Source organism: Canis lupus, chromosome 6 (genome assembly GCF_048164855.1).
Source record: "Canis lupus baileyi chromosome 6, mCanLup2.hap1, whole genome shotgun sequence".
Classification (NCBI taxonomy): Eukaryota; Metazoa; Chordata; class Mammalia; order Carnivora; family Canidae; genus Canis; species Canis lupus.
The window spans coordinates 63,121,305-63,145,677 of NC_132843.1; the positions used below are offsets into that span (position 1 = coordinate 63,121,305).

The 24,373-nt window shown below is 36.4% G+C and overlaps 2 protein-coding genes across 12 annotated transcripts in view; one reads left to right on the forward strand and one right to left on the reverse strand.

Annotated features, from left to right (window-relative positions):
- The window catches only part of SWT1 (SWT1 RNA endoribonuclease homolog), a 94,906-nt gene extending 94,693 nt beyond the window's left edge, over window positions 1-213 (reverse strand). For 6 of the 7 annotated variants that reach the window (XR_012033100.1, XR_012033102.1, XR_012033101.1 and 3 more), the window contains exon 1: window positions 34-213. The gene's annotated coding sequence lies outside the window, so the exon portion shown is untranslated. The remainder of the gene's footprint in view (window positions 1-33) is intronic. The other variant, XM_072830889.1, reaches the window with a different exon arrangement.
- TRMT1L (tRNA methyltransferase 1L) overlaps window positions 1-24,373 on the forward strand; it is a 35,960-nt gene that overhangs the window by 309 nt on the left and 11,278 nt on the right. The window contains exons 1-10 of one of the 5 annotated variants that reach the window (XM_072830891.1): window positions 332-868; window positions 5,825-5,935; window positions 7,251-7,364; window positions 9,957-10,021; window positions 11,537-11,666; window positions 13,250-13,373; window positions 14,105-14,184; window positions 15,500-15,749; window positions 16,137-16,349; window positions 18,892-19,082. In XM_072830891.1, the coding sequence (XP_072686992.1) occupies window positions 628-868; window positions 5,825-5,935; window positions 7,251-7,364; window positions 9,957-10,021; window positions 11,537-11,666; window positions 13,250-13,373; window positions 14,105-14,184; window positions 15,500-15,749; window positions 16,137-16,349; window positions 18,892-19,082 (1,519 nt within the window). In that variant the 5' untranslated portion in view covers window positions 332-627. Of the gene's footprint in view, window positions 1-330; window positions 869-5,824; window positions 5,936-7,250; window positions 7,365-9,510; window positions 9,661-9,956; window positions 10,022-11,536; window positions 11,667-13,249; window positions 13,374-14,104; window positions 14,185-15,499; window positions 15,750-16,136; window positions 16,350-18,891; window positions 19,083-24,373 lie in introns of those variants that run through there. The other 4 variants (XM_072830893.1, XM_072830892.1, XM_072830894.1 and 1 more) reach the window with 4 other exon arrangements.

Genomic DNA, 24,373 nt, shown 5'->3' on the forward strand with positions numbered 1-24,373 from the left:
GCAAAACGTCAACTAGCGCCCCAGTTACCTTACCTGCGCCCGCAGCGGCGGCGGCGGCGGCTCCGGAGGCCCAGGCCAAGGAAAAGGGTCCCCGCCCCCCCCCCCGGACCCGATGCCCGCTGGGAAATGTAGTCCGGCTCTCGGACCCTGGCTACTATTCGAACGCTCCGAGCGTTTGTTTAGCTTTGCGTTTACTTCCTCCTGAGGGCTTGGAACGCCGGCTGCGCCCCACCCCACCCCCCCGGGTGGCGCGCTGCACCCTGGGTATTGTAGTCTTGATGCGCTTCCTTGGTTGACGGCTGGAACGGGGACGCACCGTGGAAGCAGAACTCTCTTACCTCATTGGACGCGGTCCCCGATACGTTTCTGCGCAGGCTGTGGTGGCGTCGTAACGCCTCGGGGAAAGGGAAGCGGACCGGACCGCGAATCGCTGCCTCTGGCTTTTTATTTTTCTGCTGACAGGATTTGGTCACTGGTCCTTCATCTTTTGTCTGTTGCACGCATCCAGCCCTTCCCACTTGCCTTCCCACTCCTGGGATCCAGCCCTGTGGGCGCTCACGCCAGTTCTCTCACCCCGCCGTGTGCCCCCGCAGGTCCCCGGGCGGGCCTGGCACGGAGGCGGTAGCTATGGAGAACATGGCGGAGGAGGAGCTGCTGCCCCCGGAGAAGGAGGAGGTGGAGGTGGCCCAGGTCCAGGTCCCGACCCCGACCCCGGCCCCGGACTCGGCTCGGGTCCCAGCTCCGGCCCCGGATTCGGCCCCGGCCTCGGCTCCGACTCCGGCCTCGGCTCCAGCCCCAGCCCCCGCCCTGGCCCAGGCTCCGGCCCTGTCCCCGTCCCTAGCCTCTGCCCCTGACGAGGCGGAAAGCAGTAAGTGCAGGAGGCCTAGATCTTTCTGCCGCCACAGAAGCGAGAAAGTGCGCCTTGCCGGGGAGTAGGGGAGGCCCTTCTTCCCTGGGATGGCTTTTATGGGGGGGAGGAGGGGGGGAACGGGGAAGCAGGTTTAGGGCTGGGGGGCGGGGGAGGAAGGGGGGGACCCGTGTCGTGGGTCAAGCGGGTGCAGAGTGGGTGAGGGCATCTCCACGCCCCTCGGGGACCTCATGGTGACGATCTGGGGAGGGCCAGGAGTGCTGCAGATAAATGGAAATGATGAGGTCGAGGGCTTCTTCGTTAAACGGGGGGAGGGGGGGCGGGGGGGATGGGGGTTCTTTTTCTACGAAAACAGTCAACACCTAATTTGGTGTGTGCATGACTGTAAATCTAAGTAGAGGTTCTCATTATGTGTACGTTACATTTCACAGTCCATAAGACAAGGTTCACTGCTCGTGAACTTAGTATATAATTTCACTGCTAATGGTTTGTGAGAGGAATAAACGATAATTTAATAAACAAATAAATTTTATATGTTTATAACTGGGGGGCGGGGGGGAATAATAATTTGGTAGTTTCCCTCCCAGGCCCATCTGCCATCGTTCGCCAAGTCCTTCGGAATGTGACATGGTGACCGAGGCACGCTGCTTACTGTAGTAGAGCCCAGCTGCCAAGATTGAGGAGCCATTGCTATCCATCAACTGGCTTCTGGGCCCCGTAGGCACCAGTAGATGGGTTTGGAAGCATTTGATTTTCTTTAGCAGCTTGGTTTCTCAAAAAGAATTTGAGGCTGATAAGGTAGTTTAAGAAAAGGTCGATTACATTGTGGATGTCTTCCCTCAGTCAGAAATACCAACTGGGTTTTGTAGTCCGTTCCATCAGAAGTGAACTGTCGAAAATTAATAGCCCCTATTATTGTGCTAATGTGTCCGCTTGCATGTTTTTTTCTAAGTGGTGATTTATTAGGACCATAAAGAGTGACACGTAAGAATCTTCCGAACACTTTTAAATGTAAAGTCTAAGCAAGTTGTTTTTTTTTTTTTTTTAATTGTTTTGTGGTCGGTGAGTTGTCCCTTAGGCTCTTTCTGAATTATAACGAAATAAATTAATTCATTTTCTTTCCTACTTCCAGGACAGTTGCGAGGTTAATATCTATACAACATTGGGTAGTTGTAATCGACTAGAGTTATTTTGCGATTTTTAAAGCCACATAAAAATTGTTATAGTAGGTTAAAAAGTAGAGCTGATCACAGAAAAGGCAAAGACAGCGTGCCTCAGGTGGGACCCTCGGATCGGAGGTTGTACCTGCAAAACTACAGTGAGGAGGAGTGGCACACACCTCCCTTCCTCACCTCTAGATCGGGTTTGTTTATATGAATCAGAATTGGTCCACCAGCTTTAGGGAATGCATGCTTTCTCCACCTCCCCCACGAGAAGGAATGTTAAACATAATTTGGGAAGATTTAGAAGTATGTGATTCGAAGGATGTATGATGTTTGAGAAACCAGAAAAATGCATTCCTGGGACAAATGTGTAATGATTGAGAAATCTGAAATGCATTAGAAATATATATTAATCACATTTTAAAAGTTATAAATGGTCTAGTTAGTCCTTTGAAATCAGTCTTTACTAGGCAAGGTGAAGATGGCATATCTGAAATAGAACTGAAAAATGAGGAAAAAGCAGAAGTTATAAAAGAGCCTCCTAGTATCTTGGATTCATCTGATTTAACAAGAGGTTTGCTATTGACTTCAGAATTATTAGTGTATTACAAAAAGTTTAAGTACAGATTGTCTGATATCTATTATCTGAACCAGAAACTGATTTGAGAGGTATACATACATGGGCATATCATGAATCTTTAGACAGATCTTTGAGAGTTTTAATAGTGGGCCACAGGATTTTCATTGTTCTCTTGTGACTTAGCAGGCCCCTGTCTCTTATTTTGTACGACTTAGAATGATTTCAATAAGCACAGGTTTATATGGTACTATATCATTTCACATACACAGACCTTTGAACTTTGGAAGCCTTATGATTGCAAATTGAAAGGACTGATTTGTACATGTGGACTTATTGCCTGAATCTTATGGTCTCACCTAGCAATTAAGTTTTTGGTCATATGGGGAAAATTTGCCTATTCATACAACTTTCATCTCATTATAAAGTCATTTGAACAATATACCTAGTAAAACAAGTTAACCAGTAGGATTTGTTGCCCTTTGTATTTCTCATTTAAAAATGAGGTAAAGGGCAGCCCTGATGGCGCAGTGGTTTAGCGCCGCCTGCAGCCTAGGGCGTGATCTTGGAGACCCCGGATCGAGTCCCACGTCAGGCTCCCTGCATGGAGCCTGCTTCTCCGGCTGTGTCTCTGCCTCTCTCTCTGTCTCTCTATGAATAAATAAATAAAAAATATTTAAAAAAATAAAAATAATAAAAATGAGGTAAAGATTTGTCTTTTAATAAATTTGAGCAGGAATGTCTGATGGTGCTGAATTGAATTCCAAAAATATTGACTCAGGGTGCTACTGCACCAAAAAGAGTAATGATTTTTAAAAATATTTAACAAAACCTAGTGCCTGCTGTGTGCAAGATACTGCACTAGGCGCTTAGCCATTGCAAAAATGAGGGAGGCATACCCCCTGCTGTCCTGTTTATTTGTGGGGGGAGACAAGGACACAAATTATACAAAAGGGTGAAAAAAAAAGGAACTGGGAGTGAAGCTTGGAGAGGAATAGGCAGGAAGGTAACAATGCCAAGGAAAGAACTTAAAGGGCTTAAAGGTTCTAAACTGTATAACCTAATTGTATAATGAGTAGTAGAGAGCCCTGTGGTTTACCATCATCTCCTCTCCGGTTGGGGATCTTTTCCTGCCAGTTTTCAGCTCCTAAGTCTTGTATTTGTATATTCAAGCTCCTATTTTGTAAACATTATTCTCCTTTGGGATACACATATTCAAGTCTCTCTGTCCTTAAAAAGAAAGAAAAAGCAAGCTACAATCCCATCTATCTCCTTTTTTGTACTACCACACTTTTTGAAATAAATCTATGTGCTTTTCTATACTTTATTTCTTCTTCCAATCCCGTTTGTATTCTAGAACACCTCACTGAACCTTTTTTCTTAAAGGTCACTGGAGACCAGCTAAATACTAAATCCAGTAGTTTTTTTTTGTTGATTTCTACTACTGTTTGTGATAGTGTTGAACAGTTGTCTTTTACATTCTCTTTTCCTTTGGCCTCTGCCTTATCTTGATTCTCCTTACTGTTTACTACCCTCCTGATTATATTTCCCTAGTGTCTCTTCATTACCTACAACCCTCTATACATCACTTCCGAATTATAACCATTTATATTAGCCAGTAGTGGGTTCAGTGGCATTGGGGAATGCATGCCCCTTGTACATACTCGAGAATGTATTAAATATACTTTGGGAAGATTTATTCATATATTCCAAAGTTTACACATATGTCATTTGAAGAATGTGTAATGTTTGAGAAACCTAAAAATATTGTTACTGGGACTGGATTTTGGCTGTTTTCTTTTTTCACAATATTTTTTCCTTAGGCCTTCTTCAGCTTGTAGTTTCACCTAACGTGTATTTACAATTTATATCCCTCCTGAACTCCAGAAACAACTCAACTGCTTACTGAACTTGAGTGTGAATACCGTTTGTACATCAAACACACTTTATGTCAAAAACTAAACTCCCTTTTCTCCTTTCCTCTTCTTTTCTGCCAAAAATGTTTTCCTCTTCCTTTATTAATGGTTCCTTTATTCTTTTTTTTTTTTTTTTTAAGAATTTATTTATTTATTTTTGAGAGAGTCAGAGACACAGGCAAAGGGAGAAGCAGGCTCCATGCAGGGAGCACGTGGGACTCGATTCCGGGACTCCAGGATAACAACCCGGGCCAAAGGCAGGCGCTAAACTGCTGAGCCACCCAGGCTGCCCCAGTACCTTTATTCTTAACCACATAAAATAAAATAAAATAAAATATTCTAAAATTTTAGAATCATTCTTGAACATACTCTTCATTCATTGGTTATTTCTCACACCCAAAGTTCTTTGCTTTTTATTTATTTATTTTAAGCCATCTGTTCCATACCTTTCCATTACTAACTTCTCACCTCAGTTACTGATCTTTGTTTGGTTCTACGCCCAGAGATAACCTCCTGAAATGCATTTAGATCGTATCATTCACTCCCTCAAAAACCTGCAAAGACTTCACATTGCCTGAAGAGGACAGTCCAGACTAACTTGCATAGAACTTAAGCCTTCCATGATCTGTACTACATTTTTGGCTGCTTGTTCTTCTACTAACTCCATTCTCCAAACATTCTACATTCCAGCCAGGGGTGGGACAGAGATGGCTGTATTTTTTTTTTTTTTACACAGTTGCCTTTGTTCATGAGGTTACTTCAGCTTGTCAGGCCAGCCACCAAATCTCTGCTTATTGAAATTCTGTTCATACCTTACATCTCAGTCAAATGCCACTCCTTCAGTGAAGACATTCCCAAAGGCATTTGTTGGAATTAATTCTTCCTCCTGTATGCCCACATCATATTACTTTACCCGTTATTCAATTCATCCTGCCTTGTGTTACACTAAGTAGGCAACATATCAGCATCTCTCCCACCTAGTTGAAAATTCTTTAAAGATAGGAAGTGTGGCTTCTGTTTCTTGCTTTACCATTTTAAAAAGAGTAAAAACATTTTTGGAGTATTCTATTGAATAAAAGGTTTAAAGGTGTGTTGGGAGCTTTGCGCCCAACATTTTGCATTCTGAGGAACGCTTGTCATTTTATAAGCAGAATTGCAGCAGTATTCCCCATCTAGACACTAGGGCACCATGCTATAGGAAATAAAAGTGGAGGAGTCTCTGTGACGTGACCAAATAAAAATGGAACTGGAATTCAGATCGTTAAAACATAATTTTCTAACTCTTAAAATTTCCTTTCAGAGAGACACATCTCAATCCAGAGGCAGCTTGCTGATCTCGAGAAGTTAGCCTTCGTAACTGAAGGAGATTTTGACTCTGCCAGTTCATTGAACTCAGAGAGTCTTGATGCAGGTATTTACATATTTTGAGGGGTTTTTTTCCTTTAATTTCTAATGGTTTTTCATCTTTCAACTCATGAAAATTTGCTGAGAATAGACTTGTTTATTGCCACTGAACTAGAGCAATTATACGTTTTTCATTCAGGAAACTGGTAGCCTTCTACCTGCATGGGTGCTGTGGTGATAAGTTGTTTCACAGTTCCTCAAGGAAGTTACAATTTCATGGATATATGAGCACTGTGTATTCTATAAGTTAGGAATTGCGTGTGGCTATGAGTAACAGAAATCCGAAAAAACAGCGCCTTTAATAATACAAAGGCTTATATCCTTTCATGTAAAAGAAGTCCCAAGGTGGGCAGTTTTGGGCTTGTACAAGATTTCCTCATTGCTGTCAGGGCCTCAAACTCCTCTCTTTCTGCTTTGCCATCCTTAGTGCTTGAATTCCCTCCTCAATATCGCTTCATGATGTTTTGAAGTAGGCAGAGTATATTGGAAAATTATTTTGATGATACTTGCAGTGTGCTGTATGTGAAAGATATTTGTTAGATTAAAAATTGAGTTGCTGATTATTTCTGTTTATTTTTGTTGCTCTAAACCTGAGTTTGAAAAATAAATAAATAAATAAAAATAAACCTGAGTTTGAGATTTTAATTTTTTTGTTACTATCAGAGTTATTTTTTGAGATATATTACATTGCTAATTAAATAAGACTTCTATTTTTATAATCCATAATCTTTTCATTAATAAGGAAGAACTTAGAAATTCACTGAGAGGATACAGTGGTTCTAACCATGCTCCCTGTCCCAGAATAGCAGTTGTTTTGGATCCTGTTTACTCCTTTCACTCCTTACATTTTTCTTACTCCACATGTTGTTTTTGTTGTTGCCAGAGTAGAATGCCACAGCAGAAATTTACACTATCTGCCCAGCTCCTGCCTCTCTGGGCATATGACAAGTGTTGCCCTCTCTCCTGTCCAAAGTACATAGTGATGCTCTCTCTGGCAGGCATTTTGCCTGAAGGGACATCATGTAGTTTATCACTTTCCCATTTTCTCTGTTCCTAGTGGTAACAAGGATATCAGCCAGCCCCAGAGAGGAGAATTTTAGGGTAAAAAATCAATCACTGACCATGTGCTGATTATTAACTACCTGTTGAGGTAGAGATGACTCTCCCTAATGTTAACGTAGACATTATCTGAGAAGTGTATGTGTTGGGTGGAGGGAGTCCCCTGTTATTATTTTGTAGCTAAATCAACGCATTAATGGCTAGTCTATTCTGTGCTTTATTGGTTCTTTTTTTCTTTTCTTTTTTTTTTTTTTTTTGGTCAGGAAACAAACAGTCTTGTCCATTGTGTCCTAAGGAAAAATTCAGAGCTTGTAATAGCCATAAGCTTCGTCGTCACCTTCAAAATTTACACTGGAAAGTCTCAGTTGAATTTGAAGGTTAGTATTTTTGTGCTTACTAAAAAGTAAATGAGTCAAGATTTGATAGAAGTTTTGGAATCTTATTGTGAGCATAATCAGTATTTTCCATTTAAAATTATTAGGGATTTAATGCCCTTCTTTTAATGTGTTTTTTAATAAAAGACCATGTAATTCTAGGCAATAGATATATATTGCAACTGTAGTTTAGTTTAGCAAATATTTATTAAGCGTCTCTTCTATACTGGGTACTTTGCTTGGTCCTGGGGAGGGGGGGAGTCCCCATAACTTTTTGAACTGTGTTTTAAAAAGTTAGACTTTTCCTTTTATGTTAGAACAACTACCATTTGACACATAATTTTGAAAGTGTAGTAAATGCAAAACAAAATAAAATATGTGGTATGAATATTGGAGAAGACCATCTTTTTTCTGCTGATGGCTTAAAAAGACTAGAGTTAAAAATAGTGGGCTATAAGATAGATATTTGAAATCATAGCCTTTCTTTAGATAAATGGAAATTAGTAAAAAGATACCAATTATAATAGTGACAAAAATGACACAACTTGGGGGACTAAATTTACCAAGAGGCCTCATCAAGAATAAAATTAAAGGATAAAAAATGAGATCTTACCAAGTTAAAAAAGACTTCCTAGATATAATGAATTATTATTAGATTCTAAGAGTGAATTATGTGAATTATTATAGCATTTTTGGAAAGAAATCTGGTAACATTTTTAAAATTTAAAATATACATATCTATCCACCAGGCACTCCTTCTTTTGGGAGTAAAAGAATCGATAAATAGGGAAAGATGTACAAGAATATTCACTGCAGCATGTACTTAGTGACAAAAACTTAAAACTAAAATAAAAAAGGGATGGTTGAATATATTATGGTATATATTATGGTACATACATACCAATAAATATTACACCATCAGTGTAAAGAGTATGTATTAGATCCATACTAGCTTACTCGGAAGGCTTTCCATGATAAACTGCTATTGAAAACAGCATGTGAGTAAGATTTTATGTTACATTTAGGTAAAAATAAAAAATATCTCCCAAAAAAAGCCCTAAAAAAAAAAAAAGTTTATTACTAGTTACTTAGGGAAAAGGGAATTAGTGACTAAATCAGAGGCCATCTTGTCTTTTATGTTTAATTATTTACAAGAATATGTAGTAAATCATGTTGACTTTTTATCAAAAAAGAAAAATCTCAGTTAAAAAGTTATTTTCTGTATTTTTTATTTAAGCTATTATTTAACCTTTAGGTTTAGTCTTTGTCTTCCAAGTTTTTCTCAGCTCTTAAATGGCTCATGGCATTTCTTTACTTTCTTAAGTATATTAAGTTGTTGGTTTTTTTCACATGGTTGTGATCTGATCTGGTAGATAAGTGAGTATCATAGCTTTTGTCTTAGTAAGCAGGTCTTAGAGAAGTTGGTAAATATGTTTAAAACAGAAGCAGCAAGACCTGCTGAAGGAATAGAAGAAGTGAGATGTGAGGAGAAAAAAGTGAACAATGCTTGGGCTTGAGATTTGAGCAACTATAAAAATAGTGGTATCCTTTACTGAATGGAGAAGACTACATTAGGACCAGGGCTGGGGGAGAAGGCCAAACCTGCAGATTTAGACATGCAAAGGTTTAGATGCATCTCCTGGAGATGTCAAGTAGCCTGTCTAGATACGAATCTTGAGTTTGGGGAAAAGGTTTGGGCTAGATATGTATGTTTGGGAATTGTCAGAATATAAATGGTATTTAAAGCCAAAAGACTGCGTGGGATAACCATAGGAGTACATATCAGTGGAAAAAAAGTTGCTGAGTCCTGAGATACTTCCATAAGAACAAGTAAGAGAAACAGATGCAGGATATGAGAAGAAAAGAGTTAGAGATCATTTAGAGATCATTAAGACAACTGGAAGGCATTATCATTGATTTAAAAAGTGAAAAAGAGACCTGGTTCAAGAGGAAATGATATATTTAGTCCTTGGCAGTAGATTTTGAAATGCTGACCTGATAATCAGTCATATATCCTCAATAGGCAATTAGAGATAGAGATCTAGCCCTCAGGAAGGAGTTAGTATCTAGAGTTAGAATTTGGAATTCCTTCCCACAGAGGAGATAGTTGCAACCATAAAAGGCATTAAGGTTTCCAAGGAACAAAGGAGGTGTGGGGGGGAGTCATGTAGCAGATCAAGCTTACAGAAACTCTTACCTTTTAGGGTGGAAGAGAGGGAAGAGACCTATGAAGAAGATTAAGGAGGATGGGAGGAGAGAACTAAGTGCCATATCATAAAGAGGCTGTGTAATGGCAAATGTAGTATGATGCTAAGAAAAAGTCAAAATGTCAGAGAATAGCTTGAATCCCAAAGAAGCTAAATGACCAATCCAAGATAATACAGAACCAAAATTTAAATCTGGATCTCATATATTTGTTTTTGTACTATATATTACATAACAAATATGTAAAACTAAGGCAGTCTCATTCAAATAGGTTATGATCTTATAAGAAGAATCCCAGTTATTCTTATAAAATAAAATTTACTAATAATTTTAATGATAATTGAATATTTAATGAACAGTGATATGACAACCAGCCATTCTTCACTTTAGGTTACAGGATGTGCATCTGTCACTTACCTTGTCGACCAGTGAAACCAAACATTATTGGAGAACAGGTAATCAGATGTTAGATTTATTTTTAAATTCAGCTCTCTTTAAAGAAAGCACAATCTTTTTATTTTTTTTTTTCTTAAGATTTTATCTATCAGAGAGAGAGCAAGAAAGAACATGGCAGGAGGGAAGGGGGAAAGGGAGAGGGAGAAGCAGGCTCCCCACTGAGCAGGGAAACTGATATGGGGCTAACCCTAACCTAGGACTCTGAAATCATGACCTGAGCCAAAATCAAGAATTGGATGCTTGACTGACTCAGCCACTCAGGCGCCACTTGTGATTAATATGCCCTTTCTTTTAATTTGTCAAAGAACGGACTCCAGAAACATCCTGAAATCTTAATAATTCTTTAAAAGTACTATGTTCATTTTTAGGATGCATTTAACTTTGGGGGAATACAAATTACAAAATATTTTTTAGTGATACTATCCTGAATGCATAGTAGCTGAACAAGTCCTCGTTATTAATTTTTTTCAGGTCACTTAAAAAGAGCAAAGTGGTGGGAGAAAGAAATCCAAACATTTCTTAAGCAATAATCAGGACAATGCTTGGTCCATCAACCCTATCCAGGGTTGGCAATGTTGTCAACTATTCTCTACTTGCTATTTGACCCCCAAGTAAATAGGAAGTAGAAGCTCTAAGGCTAAAAGGCATCAAAAATAGGAAAAAGCCATGGGAGTAGTCTTTTTATTCTCAGCTAAATGAGAAATTATAAAGTGAAAATTTTTCATATGGACTGTTAGACTTTTTATTACATTTCTAACATTCAATGGTATGCTGAAACTAGCTCAAATTTCTAGAAGGCTTGAAAGATAGCTGTTAAATATGGCCATCATTAAAAATTATATAAACTTTAAAGTGAATAAGTTATGTTACCAACCAAGATGATAAATACTCAAATCTCATTACTTCTTATTATCTATTTTACTATTGTCTACATTCTTTGTGTATATTATATCTGGATGGTAGCCATGCTATCTAGGATATTGTACATCTCTTCCCAAACTCACATTTAGCGATGTCACATCAATCAGTAGCTTGAAATTTGTCATGATTGTAGTTTGAGGTTGGCCATGGTAGAGTATACATAACACAGAAAACTGCAAATACTACAAATCAGAGATTTGTAGTATTTGCAGATTACAAATCAGATTTATTTTCCTGGAGAACAATTATTAAACATCTACTAACACAGCACTGCTAATTTTATGCCACTCATAAGTGCTACTTATAGAAAATAAGGTACAAAAAAAAAAAAAAGAAAAGGTACAGTTATTTGCTGACTAGAATGGGAAAAATTAAAGTTGTAGTTATTATAAAGTAAATAAAAAGCACATATAAGTATATAGATAAGGAAGTAAAGATCGCTTCAAAGTCCCATGGCGGTATTAACTCTATTTTCTATGCCATTATACAACCAAGACACACTAACAGAATTAAACTTGCAGTCTTAAATAAGCTTCTATTTTATTGTCTTAGTAACATATCTGTACATTTAAATTAAATACTCTGTTTGATAGATATCCAGTAAAATGGGCGCCCATTATCATTGTATCATTTGTTCAGCAACAATCACCAGAAGGACGGATATGCTGGGACACGTTAGGCGACATGTGAATAAAGGAGAGACGAAATCCAGGTATATTGTTGGTGAGTTGAGCAATCTCATTAACATACGTTGATAAGTAAATCTTTAAACAATGATCCAGTTATTTTCAGATATCAGGTAGATAAAATATAGCGACTTAACCAAGTCACTCAGTTTTAACTGTGTTAATCCATTATTTCAGGTTTCGTTTTCCTTCTGTGAGACTCCCAACAACATTTAACTTTCCTCAGTTTAACAAATACATTTAATGCGAGTATAAAAAATGGATTGATGCTAAAGTAAATATGGATATCTTAATGAGAGATTATAGATAACTGTGTTATACTTACTGTTGAAAAACATTGGAAAAAGGAAGTAGAATTATATAAAGACCATTTACTCTCCTGAAGTGATACCAGGTTATTAATAGCTTGTTATTACCGAGGAAGCCCTTCTTAAGAATTAAGACCTCATGCCCTACGGCATCCATTGTATGTAATGAATTAACTTCTCTTACATACATCTAGAATGGTACTATGTTCCTTTTTCAAGAATTGAAAAAAATAGTCACAAATAATTTTCTATAGAGCTTCATTTTCTCCTGGAATCTGGTTTGAGAAAAGGCTGATATTGTGAGGGATGTCACATGCCACTTTGGTAGATGTAGGAGAATATAAAATACAACACCAGGGAATATTACTATGATTTGGCATTGTAAAAAGGGAAATATGAAATATGGTTGCCGTGTAGTTTAACATTCTGATTATAAAGTTACGAAGAAATCCAAACATAAAGAATCTCGATTATTTTTTCCCACATATGAAGTATATGTATGTCTTGTTCCTTAAATATTTAAAATATACACACAAATATATTAGTATTTCATTTGAGTTGATAGCTACATGATTCTAATGTGTACTAAATGTAGAATCTTTTTTTTTCCCATTACTTTATACCCATCTGAATGTAATTTGTGATTTTAAATCATAGTTATAAGGAAGTGTTCTGAAATCCAGCATATTCAGGAAGTATAGTGATTCTTAGTCTTCCATGATGGCTAATGGAATGAAACAGAGATACTATATTTTATAACCATTATATCACAGTAAGATATATTTAGTAGTGTTTGATGAATACTAAAGGTATTTTAGGATTTTATTTTTGGTTTATTGTTCTTAACTATGTTTCATGATACAGATATATTGATGTTCTGGGCAGATAAGATTTTAACTTAATAAACTTTAGTTCCCCAAATAATTGAATGCTACTCTTTCCTAGAGACACTACTGAATAAATCAGTTTTGGGTTTCCTTTTTTTTTTTTTTTTTTTTAATTTTTTTTTTATTTATTTATGATAGTCACACAGAGAGAGAGAGAGGCAGAGACACAGGCAGAGGGAGAAGCAGGCTCCATGCACCAGGAGCCCGATGTGGGACTCGATCCCGGGTCTCCAGTATCGCGCCTTAGGCCAAAGGCAGGCGCCAAACCGCTGCGCCACCCAGGGATCCCCGGGTTTTCTTTTTTTGTTATTTACCCAATTGGTTACATTAACAAAATATTATAAAGTTATTTCTTTTAATATGTATTGATTTAGATGTTTAGAAATATTTTGTATTTCACTGGAAATCTTTTTTTTTCTTTTTAGCTTCTGCTGCAAAACCACCTAATGAAATTTTGAAAGAGACAGACACAGATGTACAAGTTTGTCCTAACTACTCTATACCTCAAAAAACAGATTCCTATTTTAATCCCAAAATGAAACTAAATCGGTAAGATAAATTGGAAAAAAGGTTATGGGATGTTTCAAACAATTACAAATATACTTTCTCAATCTTTATGTTCTAATATAGGGAAGTTTAATACTACGTACAGAATGAAAATGTTTTTGTATTTTCTCAGAATGATTGTTTTCTCTCTTTTTTTCTACCAAATTAATTTCTTTCTCAGAGTCAAATAAGCCTAACTTTATATAATTGATGAACAGGCTGGTGCTTTTCTGGGCAAGTTTTATGAAATCATTCATGGTGAATGCTCATTTAGAGAACCCAATTAGATTGATAGTTTAATTTCACAAATGTTTAGTTCTTGTACTACTAGGTGAGGAATATGTTACTAGGTCTTCTTTTAAAACAGGTTGTACAAAAAAAAAATAAAAAATAAAAAACAGGTTGTACAGTAAATAGGAACCCCGATTCTCACTATTTTTTTTTTTTTTTTTTTTTTTTTGAGAGGTAGTGTGAGCACAAGGTGGGGGTAGGGGTAGAGGGAGAGGGAGAAGGAATGGGAATTTTAATCAGGCTTCGCATCCAGCTCTGAGCCTGGAGCCAGATGCTGGACTTGATTTTACAACTCTGAGATCATGACCTGAGCAGAAATAAAGAGTCAGACACTTAACCAACTGAGCCATCCAGACACCCCATCTCACTACTCTTAAATAAAATCTACAGTGATGAAGCCATGGTACAGTAAAATTATTTCAGATTATTGTACTTTCTTCTAGGCAGCTAATATTCTGTACATTGGCTGCTTTGGCTGAGGAACGAAAACCTTTGGAATGTCTAGATGCCTTTGGAGCCACTGGTAAATAATGCTTTTTTTTTTTTTAGAATCCCACTTTAATTGTCAAATTTATGCAGTATATTTTCTTAGAAAATTTATATGGATATTCTATATAGCAGGATATTTTGATATAAAAAATTAGAGATCCAAGGTAAGTATTTTTATTGTGAAAAATTTCAAATATATGCAAAAGCCCGATGTGGAACTCAATCCCTGGATCATGCCCTGAGCCGAAGTCAAGCGCTAAACCTCTGAGCCACCCAGGGATCCCCTCTTTAATGTTCCTTTGTAAACTTATATCAGTTCATGGCAGTAAGTTTGCATGCTTCCCCATCTCTAAGATGGGAGTATTAGAACTTATTTCACAGGCTTGTTATGGGAACCTAAAAAAATTCATAAAGACCATGGCATGTAGTAGATGCTAAATACTACATTTATGAGACACATGGGTGGAGAAGATGGTCAATACTTTTGGTACATAGAGGGTTTCCTAATCCTGGGCCTGTAGCGCCATCACCTATATTGTAGTGAATGTCCCTTATGGCACTAATCCAATAAGTATAGAGAGCCTGTGAGAAGAGGCTATCTTGGTCTGGATTCTTGATCATTTGCTTACATACAAAGTTGTTCTGTTAATTCACAATGGTGCTGTTGTGCAATGTTTGAGAAATGTTGGTCCACTAAAGTTGTTTTCATATTTTGGTGCATTAGATAAACTTCAGTGGGAGGAGTTCCAGCTTCCCATCCCCCAAGCAGAGTAACTCCACTCTTACTCACATTATATAGTGGGTTTCTCTGTAAGATTTTGCGTGAAAAGTGTTCTGTTGTAAGAGATGTAAAAAAAAGAAAACCCATTCCCCGAAATAACATAATTACTTTATTTGAATAGAGGTTATGGGAAAGTTTTATTTATTTTTTTAAGATTTTATTATTTATTCATGAGAGACACGGTGGGGGGGGGGGGTGGCTCAGAGACACAGGCAGAGAGAGAAGCAGGCTGCATGCAGGGAGCCCGACATGGGACTCGATCCCGGGTCTCCAGGATAAGGCTGGGCTGAAGGTGGCGCTAAACCGCTGAGCCACCCGGGCTGCCCTATGGGAAAGTTTTAGAAGAAATATTAATGAAAATCTGTTAGACACTTTTGTGTGTGTATATGTGTGTGTGGTAACTTTTCTTTGTAGGTTTTGAAGTGAGAAAGTAGAAAAAGAATTATTTATGAAAATACTAAGATTTGGAAACAATTTGGTGTTTTTATAAAGTAATATTATTATTATACTATTTTTATTCTTTAATTACTGTAATTTAAAATTCATTTTCCTTCACATTTCTCCTAAGGAATAATGGGATTACAGTGGGCAAAACATCTTGGAAGTGCAGTTAAGGTTACAATTAATGACTTGAATGAGAACTCTGTGACACTGATTCAGGAAAACTGCCATTTAAACAAATTGAAAGTGGTAGTGGACAGTAAGGAAGAAGAAGAAAGTGATGATATTCTTAAAGAAGGAGAAGAAAACCTTGGTAATATTAAGGTGACCAAAATGGATGCCAATGTACTGATGCATTTGAGATCTTTTGATTTCATGTAAGTGAAAGAAACTTGCTATGTCACTGTCTAAATGGTCCTGGATTATTTTTGTGGGGGAAGGGTTAAAAATAAAGACTGTTGTTTATTTACTTAAATTAATATAGTTTTTTCCATTGGCCTAAGGAATGCAATAAGAACATTTCCTAGCATTTAAAATAAAATCCTGGGCATGACAATTTTCCTCTAAGCCTGATTTCATCTTTATATGTCTAACGTATCACATGATCATTTTGTTACTTAATTTAAAAGCAGAATTATATACTTTAAATATATTCATAAAGTACTTTTGAATCCATGGAATTTTATCATTACATGTAATGACAATGGTATCATTTTGATTACTAATATGATTTTAAAATATATCTGTATTCTTTCTGATTTTAGACACCTAGACCCTTTTGGAACATCAGTGAACTATCTAGATTCTGCATTCAGAAATATAAGAAACCTTGGCATAGTATCAGTGACTTCTACAGATATCAGTTCTTTATATGCCAAGGCACAACATGTTGCCCGACGTCACTATGGCTGTAACATTGTCCGAACTGAATATTACAAGGAACTAGCAGCCAGAATTGTTGTAGCTGCAGTGGCAAGGTACCAGATTGACAGCAACGTACCTAGTATGTTTTGGTATATGATAGAGATAATATTATAAAAAGTACCAATCTCATTTTTCAAAATATGCACAAAGAACAAATTTCTGTATTCATGTCCATAATCTTGATTTGTTTGATAATCTTGGGGTTTTTCCTGTTATAATTTGATTTAAAAGTTTTGTGCCTAAAATAGTTTACTCTCTTGGGACGCCTGGGTGCCTCAGAGTCCTGGGATTGAATTCCACATCAGCCTCTGCACAGGAAGCCTGCTTCTCTCCCTGCCTGTGTCTCTGCCTCTCTCTGTGTCTCTCATGAATAAATAAGTAAATAATTTTTAAAAACATATTTTACTCTCTAATTAAGAATTTCATTAAATTAATAAGAGGAAATTAAAAATGAAAGTTAACTTTAAATCAGTTATTTTAACGACATAGGGCAAATGGGGGATAGCACCCCCGTGAAAAGCAAATGCAAAAGTTATTTTTATTTTTTAAATTTTTTTTGAAGATTTTACTTATTTATTCATGAAAGACACACAGAGAGAGAGGCAGAGACATTGGCAGAGGGAGAAGCAGGCTCCATGCAGGGAACCTGATGTGGGACTCAATCCTGGGACTCCGGGATCACGCCCTGAGACAAAGGCAGAAACTCAACTGCTGAGCCACCCAGGCATCCCCAAAAGTTGTTTTTAGATTTAGAGAAACATCAGGTTTTGGGCAGTTTTTTTGTTTTTCATTTATTTTTAAGTATGGCTCCATGCTGGGCATCATTGGCAGAAACAAGTTTATAAGCCATAATTTAAAAAATTTATTTATGTTTATTTTTGTTTTACTAATCTCTCTACCCAACATAGGGCTTGAACTCATGAACCTGAGATTAAGACCTGAGCTGAGGTGATCCCTGGGTGGCTCAGAGGTTTAGTGCCTGCCTTCAGCCCATGGCATGATCCTGGAATCCTGGGATCGAGTCCCACGTCAGGCTCCTTGCATGGAGCCTGCTTCTCCTCTGTCTGTGTCTCTGCCTCTCTCTCTCTCTCTCTCTCCCTCTCCCCCTCTGTCTCTCATGAAAAAATAAAATCTTAAAAAATAAATTAAAAAAAAAAAAAAAAGACCTGAGCTAAAATCAAGACTTGGACACTTAACCAGTAGAACCACCTAGGTGCCCCAAAAAAAGCCATTTTGTTTTTTTCTGTGTTTTTTTAGATTTATTTATTTATTTATTTATTTATTTTAGAGAGAGAGGAGGAGAGAGCTCAAGCAGGGGGAGCGGCAGAGGGAAAGAAGAATCTCAGACTCTGCACCAAGCATGGATTCCAATGCAAGGCTCTTCCCACAACCCTGAGATCATGACCTGAGCTGAAATCAAGTCAGAGTTCAACCCACTGAGCCACCCCAGCACTCCAAAAATTACTTGTTTTATGTCTATAATATCTCCTTTATTTGCATACTTTGAATAAAATGATGGCTTATAGTGGCGTCTGGCTGGCTCAGTCAATAGAGCATGTAACTCTTAATCCCAGGGACATGAATTCAAGACCCAATTGGGTATAGAGATTACTAAAACAAAAATAAAAAACATACATAAATACATTTTTTTAATGATGGCTTATAAACCTGATTCTGCAAAATGATCTTACCTACAAAACAAAAAATTAGGTTTTTTTTCATCAGGATTTCTAAAACAGTTAAAGGCCTTTTTTTGAGCGCTCACTTTATTCAGAATGTTATGGTAGGAGAAAAATATGCTAATATTATATAAGTTGACACTAAGAGTATAACTAATGCATGATTAGCCAGTTCATTCACTAACCTCAACACTGGGTTCACAGCATTTAGATTGAAATTCCTACCTCAACATAATACAGATTATTAGACTTCATATACTTTTAGGGTTATTTCTAATTATCTGAAAACTCTGATACCCAGTGTGTATACATACCAAGGACTTATCGTATATACTTAAAAACATTTATAATGTAGCATCAACAAACTGAAATTCATACATATAAAATAAGTTTAGTATAGATAACTCCAGAGGGGAAACCAGGTACAGTAATGGTATATCAATTAGAATTTAATCCAAAAGTCTATAAAATTAATAGTGAGCAAAAACATTGCCTATTCATTTTTCACTGAACATTCAGCATATACTAGCCTGCATGTAGTTAGTCCTCAGTAATCATTGTTTAGAAGAGGTGTTTATAGATAAAAGGAGATAAGAAAGAAGGGTAGTGGTGATGACAAGAAACAAAGTGACACTGAAAAATCAAAGAATGTAGTGTAGGATACCAACGATACCATAATGGAAAATGTCCAGTTACTGAAGACCCTGCCACGCATCCTTTGTTACCTGTGGTTGTTTGTATAAAAGTTGTAGTAATGATCTTTTAAAAACACTGCTACTAAGAAGTGAACTTTATTTTCCCATAACCTATCCATAATTTACTATCCAGGTTAGTATTGTCAAAAAAAAAAAAAAAAAGCCAAACATTTAAGAAAAATGATAAGCCCCCAAAGTAACTTAAAAATTTTTTTTTCCAGAGCTGCAGCCCGATGTAACAAAGGCATAGAAGTACTGTTTGCAGTGGCTCTGGAACATTTTGTGTTGGTCGTCGTGAGAGTTTTGAGGGGGCCTACTTCGGCAGATGAAACAGCCAAGAAGATTCAGTACCTGATCCATTGTCAGTGGTGTGAAGAGAGAATTTTTCAGAAGGATGGTAATATGGTAGAAGGTAAATTCAAGCCTTTCTTTACTGTATATTATGTTTATGTATAAGCCTCCAATGAATAAGTCTTTATCATATCCCTAATTATACATATTGTTGTCCTTTGATTTTTAAAGATTACAGTGCTAACTTTATTTCCTATACTGGATTTCCTTTCATCAACAGACAAGACATTCGTGTGAGTTTATTAAAGTTATTTACTCATGCTCTACAATTTATGTTCTCTAGCTCTGCCCTCTATTGAAACATCTAGAAATAACTTAGTTTCCACTATCACTAATTTTAGGAACAGAAGTCAGATTACGTCTTTGTTTAGGGTGTTTCAAATCACTAATTTTATAAAAATAATTATCATGTTTCTGGCTGAATATAAAAACCATCAGTTATAAAACTCATTCAGTAAACATTTATTGAGCTTCTACTATATGCCAGGCATGGGGATCAAAGAAAAAGATGAGACTTATGCCCTCATAAAGCTGTTTCTGTTTAGCTTTTCTGGGGCATAGAAACAGATGCCCATTGTTTTCTGTTAGATTCTTGGCATGTTTTAGTATGGATTTTTAAGAATTCTTTAGATATTCTTTAGATAGAATTTAACCCTTGTGATATGAGTTGCAAATATTTTTTATCATTTTGTGGTTTCTCTTGACATCTATTTTTTTAATCTTTCATATGCCAAAGTTTTTTGTTGTTACTGTTGTAAAGTTAATTTTCTTTTATGTATTCTTTATTTCATCTATAGTTAGAAAGAATGTTCATATTTCTATCTTCAGGATAGGTTGTGTTTTACTGAATAATTCACCTTTCTCCACCAATGTGAGAATACCTTCTTTTTCTTATACTAAAGAATATATTTGAGTTTGTTTCTGGATTTTCTGTTCTATTCTGTTCCAGCACCTCTACCACACTATTTTGATTACAGAGGATTTTTATCTTTAGTGTTTAATATCTGTTATGGCAATTCCTCTTCAAAGCTGTATTTTTGGAGTGTTCCTGATATGGGATCTTCCTTTTTCCTTAATAAAAGAGTAAATAAAGAGACCAGCTAGTATTTTTTTTTTTTATTAAACTAAGGAAGATAGATATTGTTGTGGTTTTCAGACTTCTTAATAGCCTAGTATGCTTTTCATTTGTGCAAGTACTTTTGCTATAGTGTTAATTGATAGTGAGAACAGAAGGCGTCTGTCTGGTCATGTTCCTTTAGTTCTCTCCAGTGCTTTTTGATTCAGGGATGGATCTGAGATACCTATCATTTATAATGTTAAGAAAGTATCCTTCATTTCCAGTTTTGTTTTGTTTTTTTTAAGATTTTATTTATTCATGAGAAACACAGAGAGGAGAGAGAGAGAGGCAGAGACACAGGCAGAGGGAGAAGCAGGCTCCACGCAGGGAGCCGGATGTGGGACTCGATCCTGGGTCTCCAGGATCATGCCCTGGGCTGAAGGTGGTGCTAAACTGCTAAGCCCCCCGGGCTGCCCTTCATTTCCATTTTTATTGTATTTTAGCAAGATGTTGAATTTTGTCGTGTATTTCAGCATCTGTGGAGATGATTATGTAGTATTTCTTAGGTGTATTGATTTGATTAAATGTAATAAAATTTCCCAGTAATTAACCATTCTGCCTTTCTCAATAAACTACTGTATCAAGAAGTATTTTCTTAAAATGGATTCTATATGCTAATTTTTTAAATTTTATTTTACTATTCATAAAAGAAATGGTGTATAATGTTCCTTTTTAGCATCATTTTGATTAGGCTTTGGAATATGTTTAAACTTAAAAAGAATTTGGAACTTTGCCCTTTTTTTTCAGTGGTTGGGAACAGGTTAGCTTTAGCTTTTCTGAATTATATACATAGAATTGAGCCAAGTGGTATCTATTGGTTCTTTTTAATTTTCTTGCTTTCTGTGGTTATATTCTCTTTTTAAAATTTATAATACATGTCCTTTCTGCCTTTTCTCTTGACTGCATTAGATACTGGTAGATACCCTACTGTTGTTCATTTATTATCTTTCTTAATGTTTTACTTTTGTGGTAGTAAATATGTGTTACAAAATTTGATTTTTTTTTGGTTTCAAGTAATATAGTTTGGCTCTTGGTGTCATAAATGAGGTAATCAGCCTCCCATTTTCCCTTCCTAATTTGTGTTCATTATACCATTTATTAGAATGTAACATATTCTATTTCACAACGAAATCTACACATTGAACGTGTTTAGTACTCATCCCTCTTTTTGCCATAATTTCTGTAATCACTTAAAGAGTTGAGAGTTTGTGTGCCTTTTAAAAGTTTTTATACTGTTAATCTGTTACTGAATATCATTGTAACTTTTCCTCCTTTTATGTGACATGATTATTTTGCCTGGCTGCCCAAAGGAATATTTATTTTTGAAGTCCCGTAACTTTACTAGGGTATATCTTTTTAGGATCAGTTTTCCTAAATCATGGTGTACTCCTTCAGAGTTTCAAATCTTTCTTTATTTTAAGAGAGTTTTCTTAAATATATATTTAATTCTGATGTTTAGCTTTTGTATTATGCCTCTGCTAGATCTCCTCAGCCCGTCTTTAACTAGCATTTTATCTCCTAGAAATGTTCACACAGATTTGTAATTGTTTTATCTTCTTCATGTATGGCCATTTTACCATTATGAAATGTCCGTCTTTATCTCTGTGATATTTCTCTGAAAGCTTAGATTATCTGATATTAATATAAATACCACTCTTTTAGTTACTCTTGGCATAATATATTTTTCTCATCCTTTTACTTTCAATCCATAAGTATCTTATTTGATCTTTTCCTTTTAATTCAGTCTGATCATTTCTGCCTTTTGATTGAGAGTTTTAGACCTTCCTACTAAATGTCATTCTTGGAATTGATTGGCTTTATGTTAGTTCTTTTGCTATTTGTTTTTATGTGTTTCATGTCTTTTTGTTTTCTATTTCGCCTTTGTTGCCTTTTTTAGTGTTAAACATATTTTTAGTGTGTCATTTTAATCCCTCTACTGATTTTTTTCATTATACATCTTTCAGTCATTTTCTTAACGGTTTCTCCAGGGATTACAATATACAACTTTAACTTCTCTTGAGCTACCTCAAGTTATATTGACTACAGACTGGCAAAAACTAGCCACTTTGCTCTAATGTAATTCTATTTTCCTCTCCCCTTGTATGCTATTTTTGTCTTCTGTTAATTACATCTGTGGAGACCCAAACAATATAGTAGTTACTTTTTAAATATTCTTATGATTTTCAAAGAAATTAAGACAAGAGAAATAACACACAGACACACATATCTTTTATAGTTACCCACATAATTACCTTTCTAGTGTTGTTTAGTCCTAACTTTGGATTCAAGTTAATCTATTTCATTTCCTTTCAACCTGAAGAACCTCCTTTACTTTCTACAACAAACTCTCCCAGTTTTTGTTTATCTGGTGATGTCTTTATTTCACCTTTCTTTTTAAAGGATAGTTTTGTTGAATATAGAATTATTGGTTGACAGGAGTTCTTTTTTCTTTCAGTACTTTGAATATAGCATTCCAGTGCCTTGTGGCCTCTGTTATTTCTGATGAGAAGTCAGTCAGTTCTTGTTTTTTTGTTCTCTTGTATTTGATAAATTATTTTTCTTTTACTGCTTTCAAGACTTTATCTTTGTGGCAGTTTAGTTACAATATGTCTGAGTGGATCTCTTAATGTTTATCCTAATTGGACTTCATTGAGCTTGTTGAGTCTATAGGTAAGTATTTTTCATCAGAGTTGGGGTATTGTCTTGCTTGTCCAACCTAAATCCATCTTCATCACCTCAAACTGGAGGTGGATATCGTCTGTAATCTACTAATCATGAATTAGAGCTGTTTCAAGTAGAATTTTCTGAACAACCCCTGTAACTGTTGCCTTAGAGCTATTCCAGTTGCATTCATCTTTGCCGTATTTGAACCTATAAGGCATGAACTCTCCTATGGCTCTTTCTGTCTCTAATAGCTATTCTCTCCAGTGTGGTTTTCTTCCAGTAGTTTGATCTCTCAGCTTTTAGGCTTTCAGAAAGTACTAAACAATTTGGGATGTCTGTTGGCTCCTCTTCTTATTTTCCAGCACCATCTAGAAATTATTCATAAAAATATCTATCATATCTAGAGATTTGGAATAAGAAGAGAAGTTGGATTTCAGTGCTCAGCCCACCATCCTAATCTTGTTTTTAATACAACAAAGTCAGAAGAGTTCAAGAATCTACTCTGGCTTTTTAAAATACAGGTTTTTGGGGCTGCTGGCTTGCTCAGTCAGTGGAGCGTGTGACTCTTGATCTCAAGGTTATAAGTTTGAGCCCCATGTTGGGTATAGAGATTACTTAAAAATAAAAGGAGTGCCTGGATGGCTCAGTCAATTAAGCATCCAACTCTTGATTTCAGCTCAGGTCATGATCTCAAGAGTTGGAAGGGGACTACACAAGCTCCAAATACCAGGAGGTATTTGCTGCTATCTTAGAAGGCTGCTTCACCACAGATGAACCACTTAATATACTGTAATAATGTTCCTTGTGTGCAATTTTTAATAACTCTAATAATTACTGTTTTTGTTTCCTTTTTTGTGTACACTTTTCATAATCCATTCCTAAACTCTTTACTACAGTTTCAGAGCTCCTTTCTATTTGGGTAAATACCTAGGTAATCTTGGGTTCCTGTTTTACTCCCCAGAGACAGTACTCCTGCTCTCCTTTGGGTGGTTTATTTTTTTAAGTCCACTGAAGGCTTTTAGCCAGCATCCTGGAAATGTTGTCTTTCTCCTCTTGATGAATCTCCTATATCTTGGATCTTATGTATTTTTCCATTCCTTATCTATTTTCTCATTTTGAATGAGGACTTTTTCCTGTAGCTTCCTGAGGAGGATTGTGTGACCAAATATAAAATTGTAGGTTTTAAATCGTTTTTCTTCAGAATGCTTCAGATACTATTATTTCATTGTCTTCTAGACTCTAATACTAATATTGATAAGTCTGCTATTTTTTTAAGATTTGATTTATTTGAGAGAGAGAGATAATGCACACACGAGCAGGAGGAGCAGAAATAGGTAAAGAATCTCAAGCAGACTCAGTCCTGAGCACAGAGCCTGATGCAGGGCTCCATCTCATGACCCCTAGAAATGACCTGAGCTGAAACCAAGAGTCTGGACACTGAACTGACTGGGCCACCCGGGCACCCTTTTGCTATTGTTCTTAGGTCTAATCCTTTGTGGGGTTTTTTTCTCTATGAATGGTCTTAAAATACCTTGTTTACCCAATATCCTAAAACTCAGATAATATGTGTA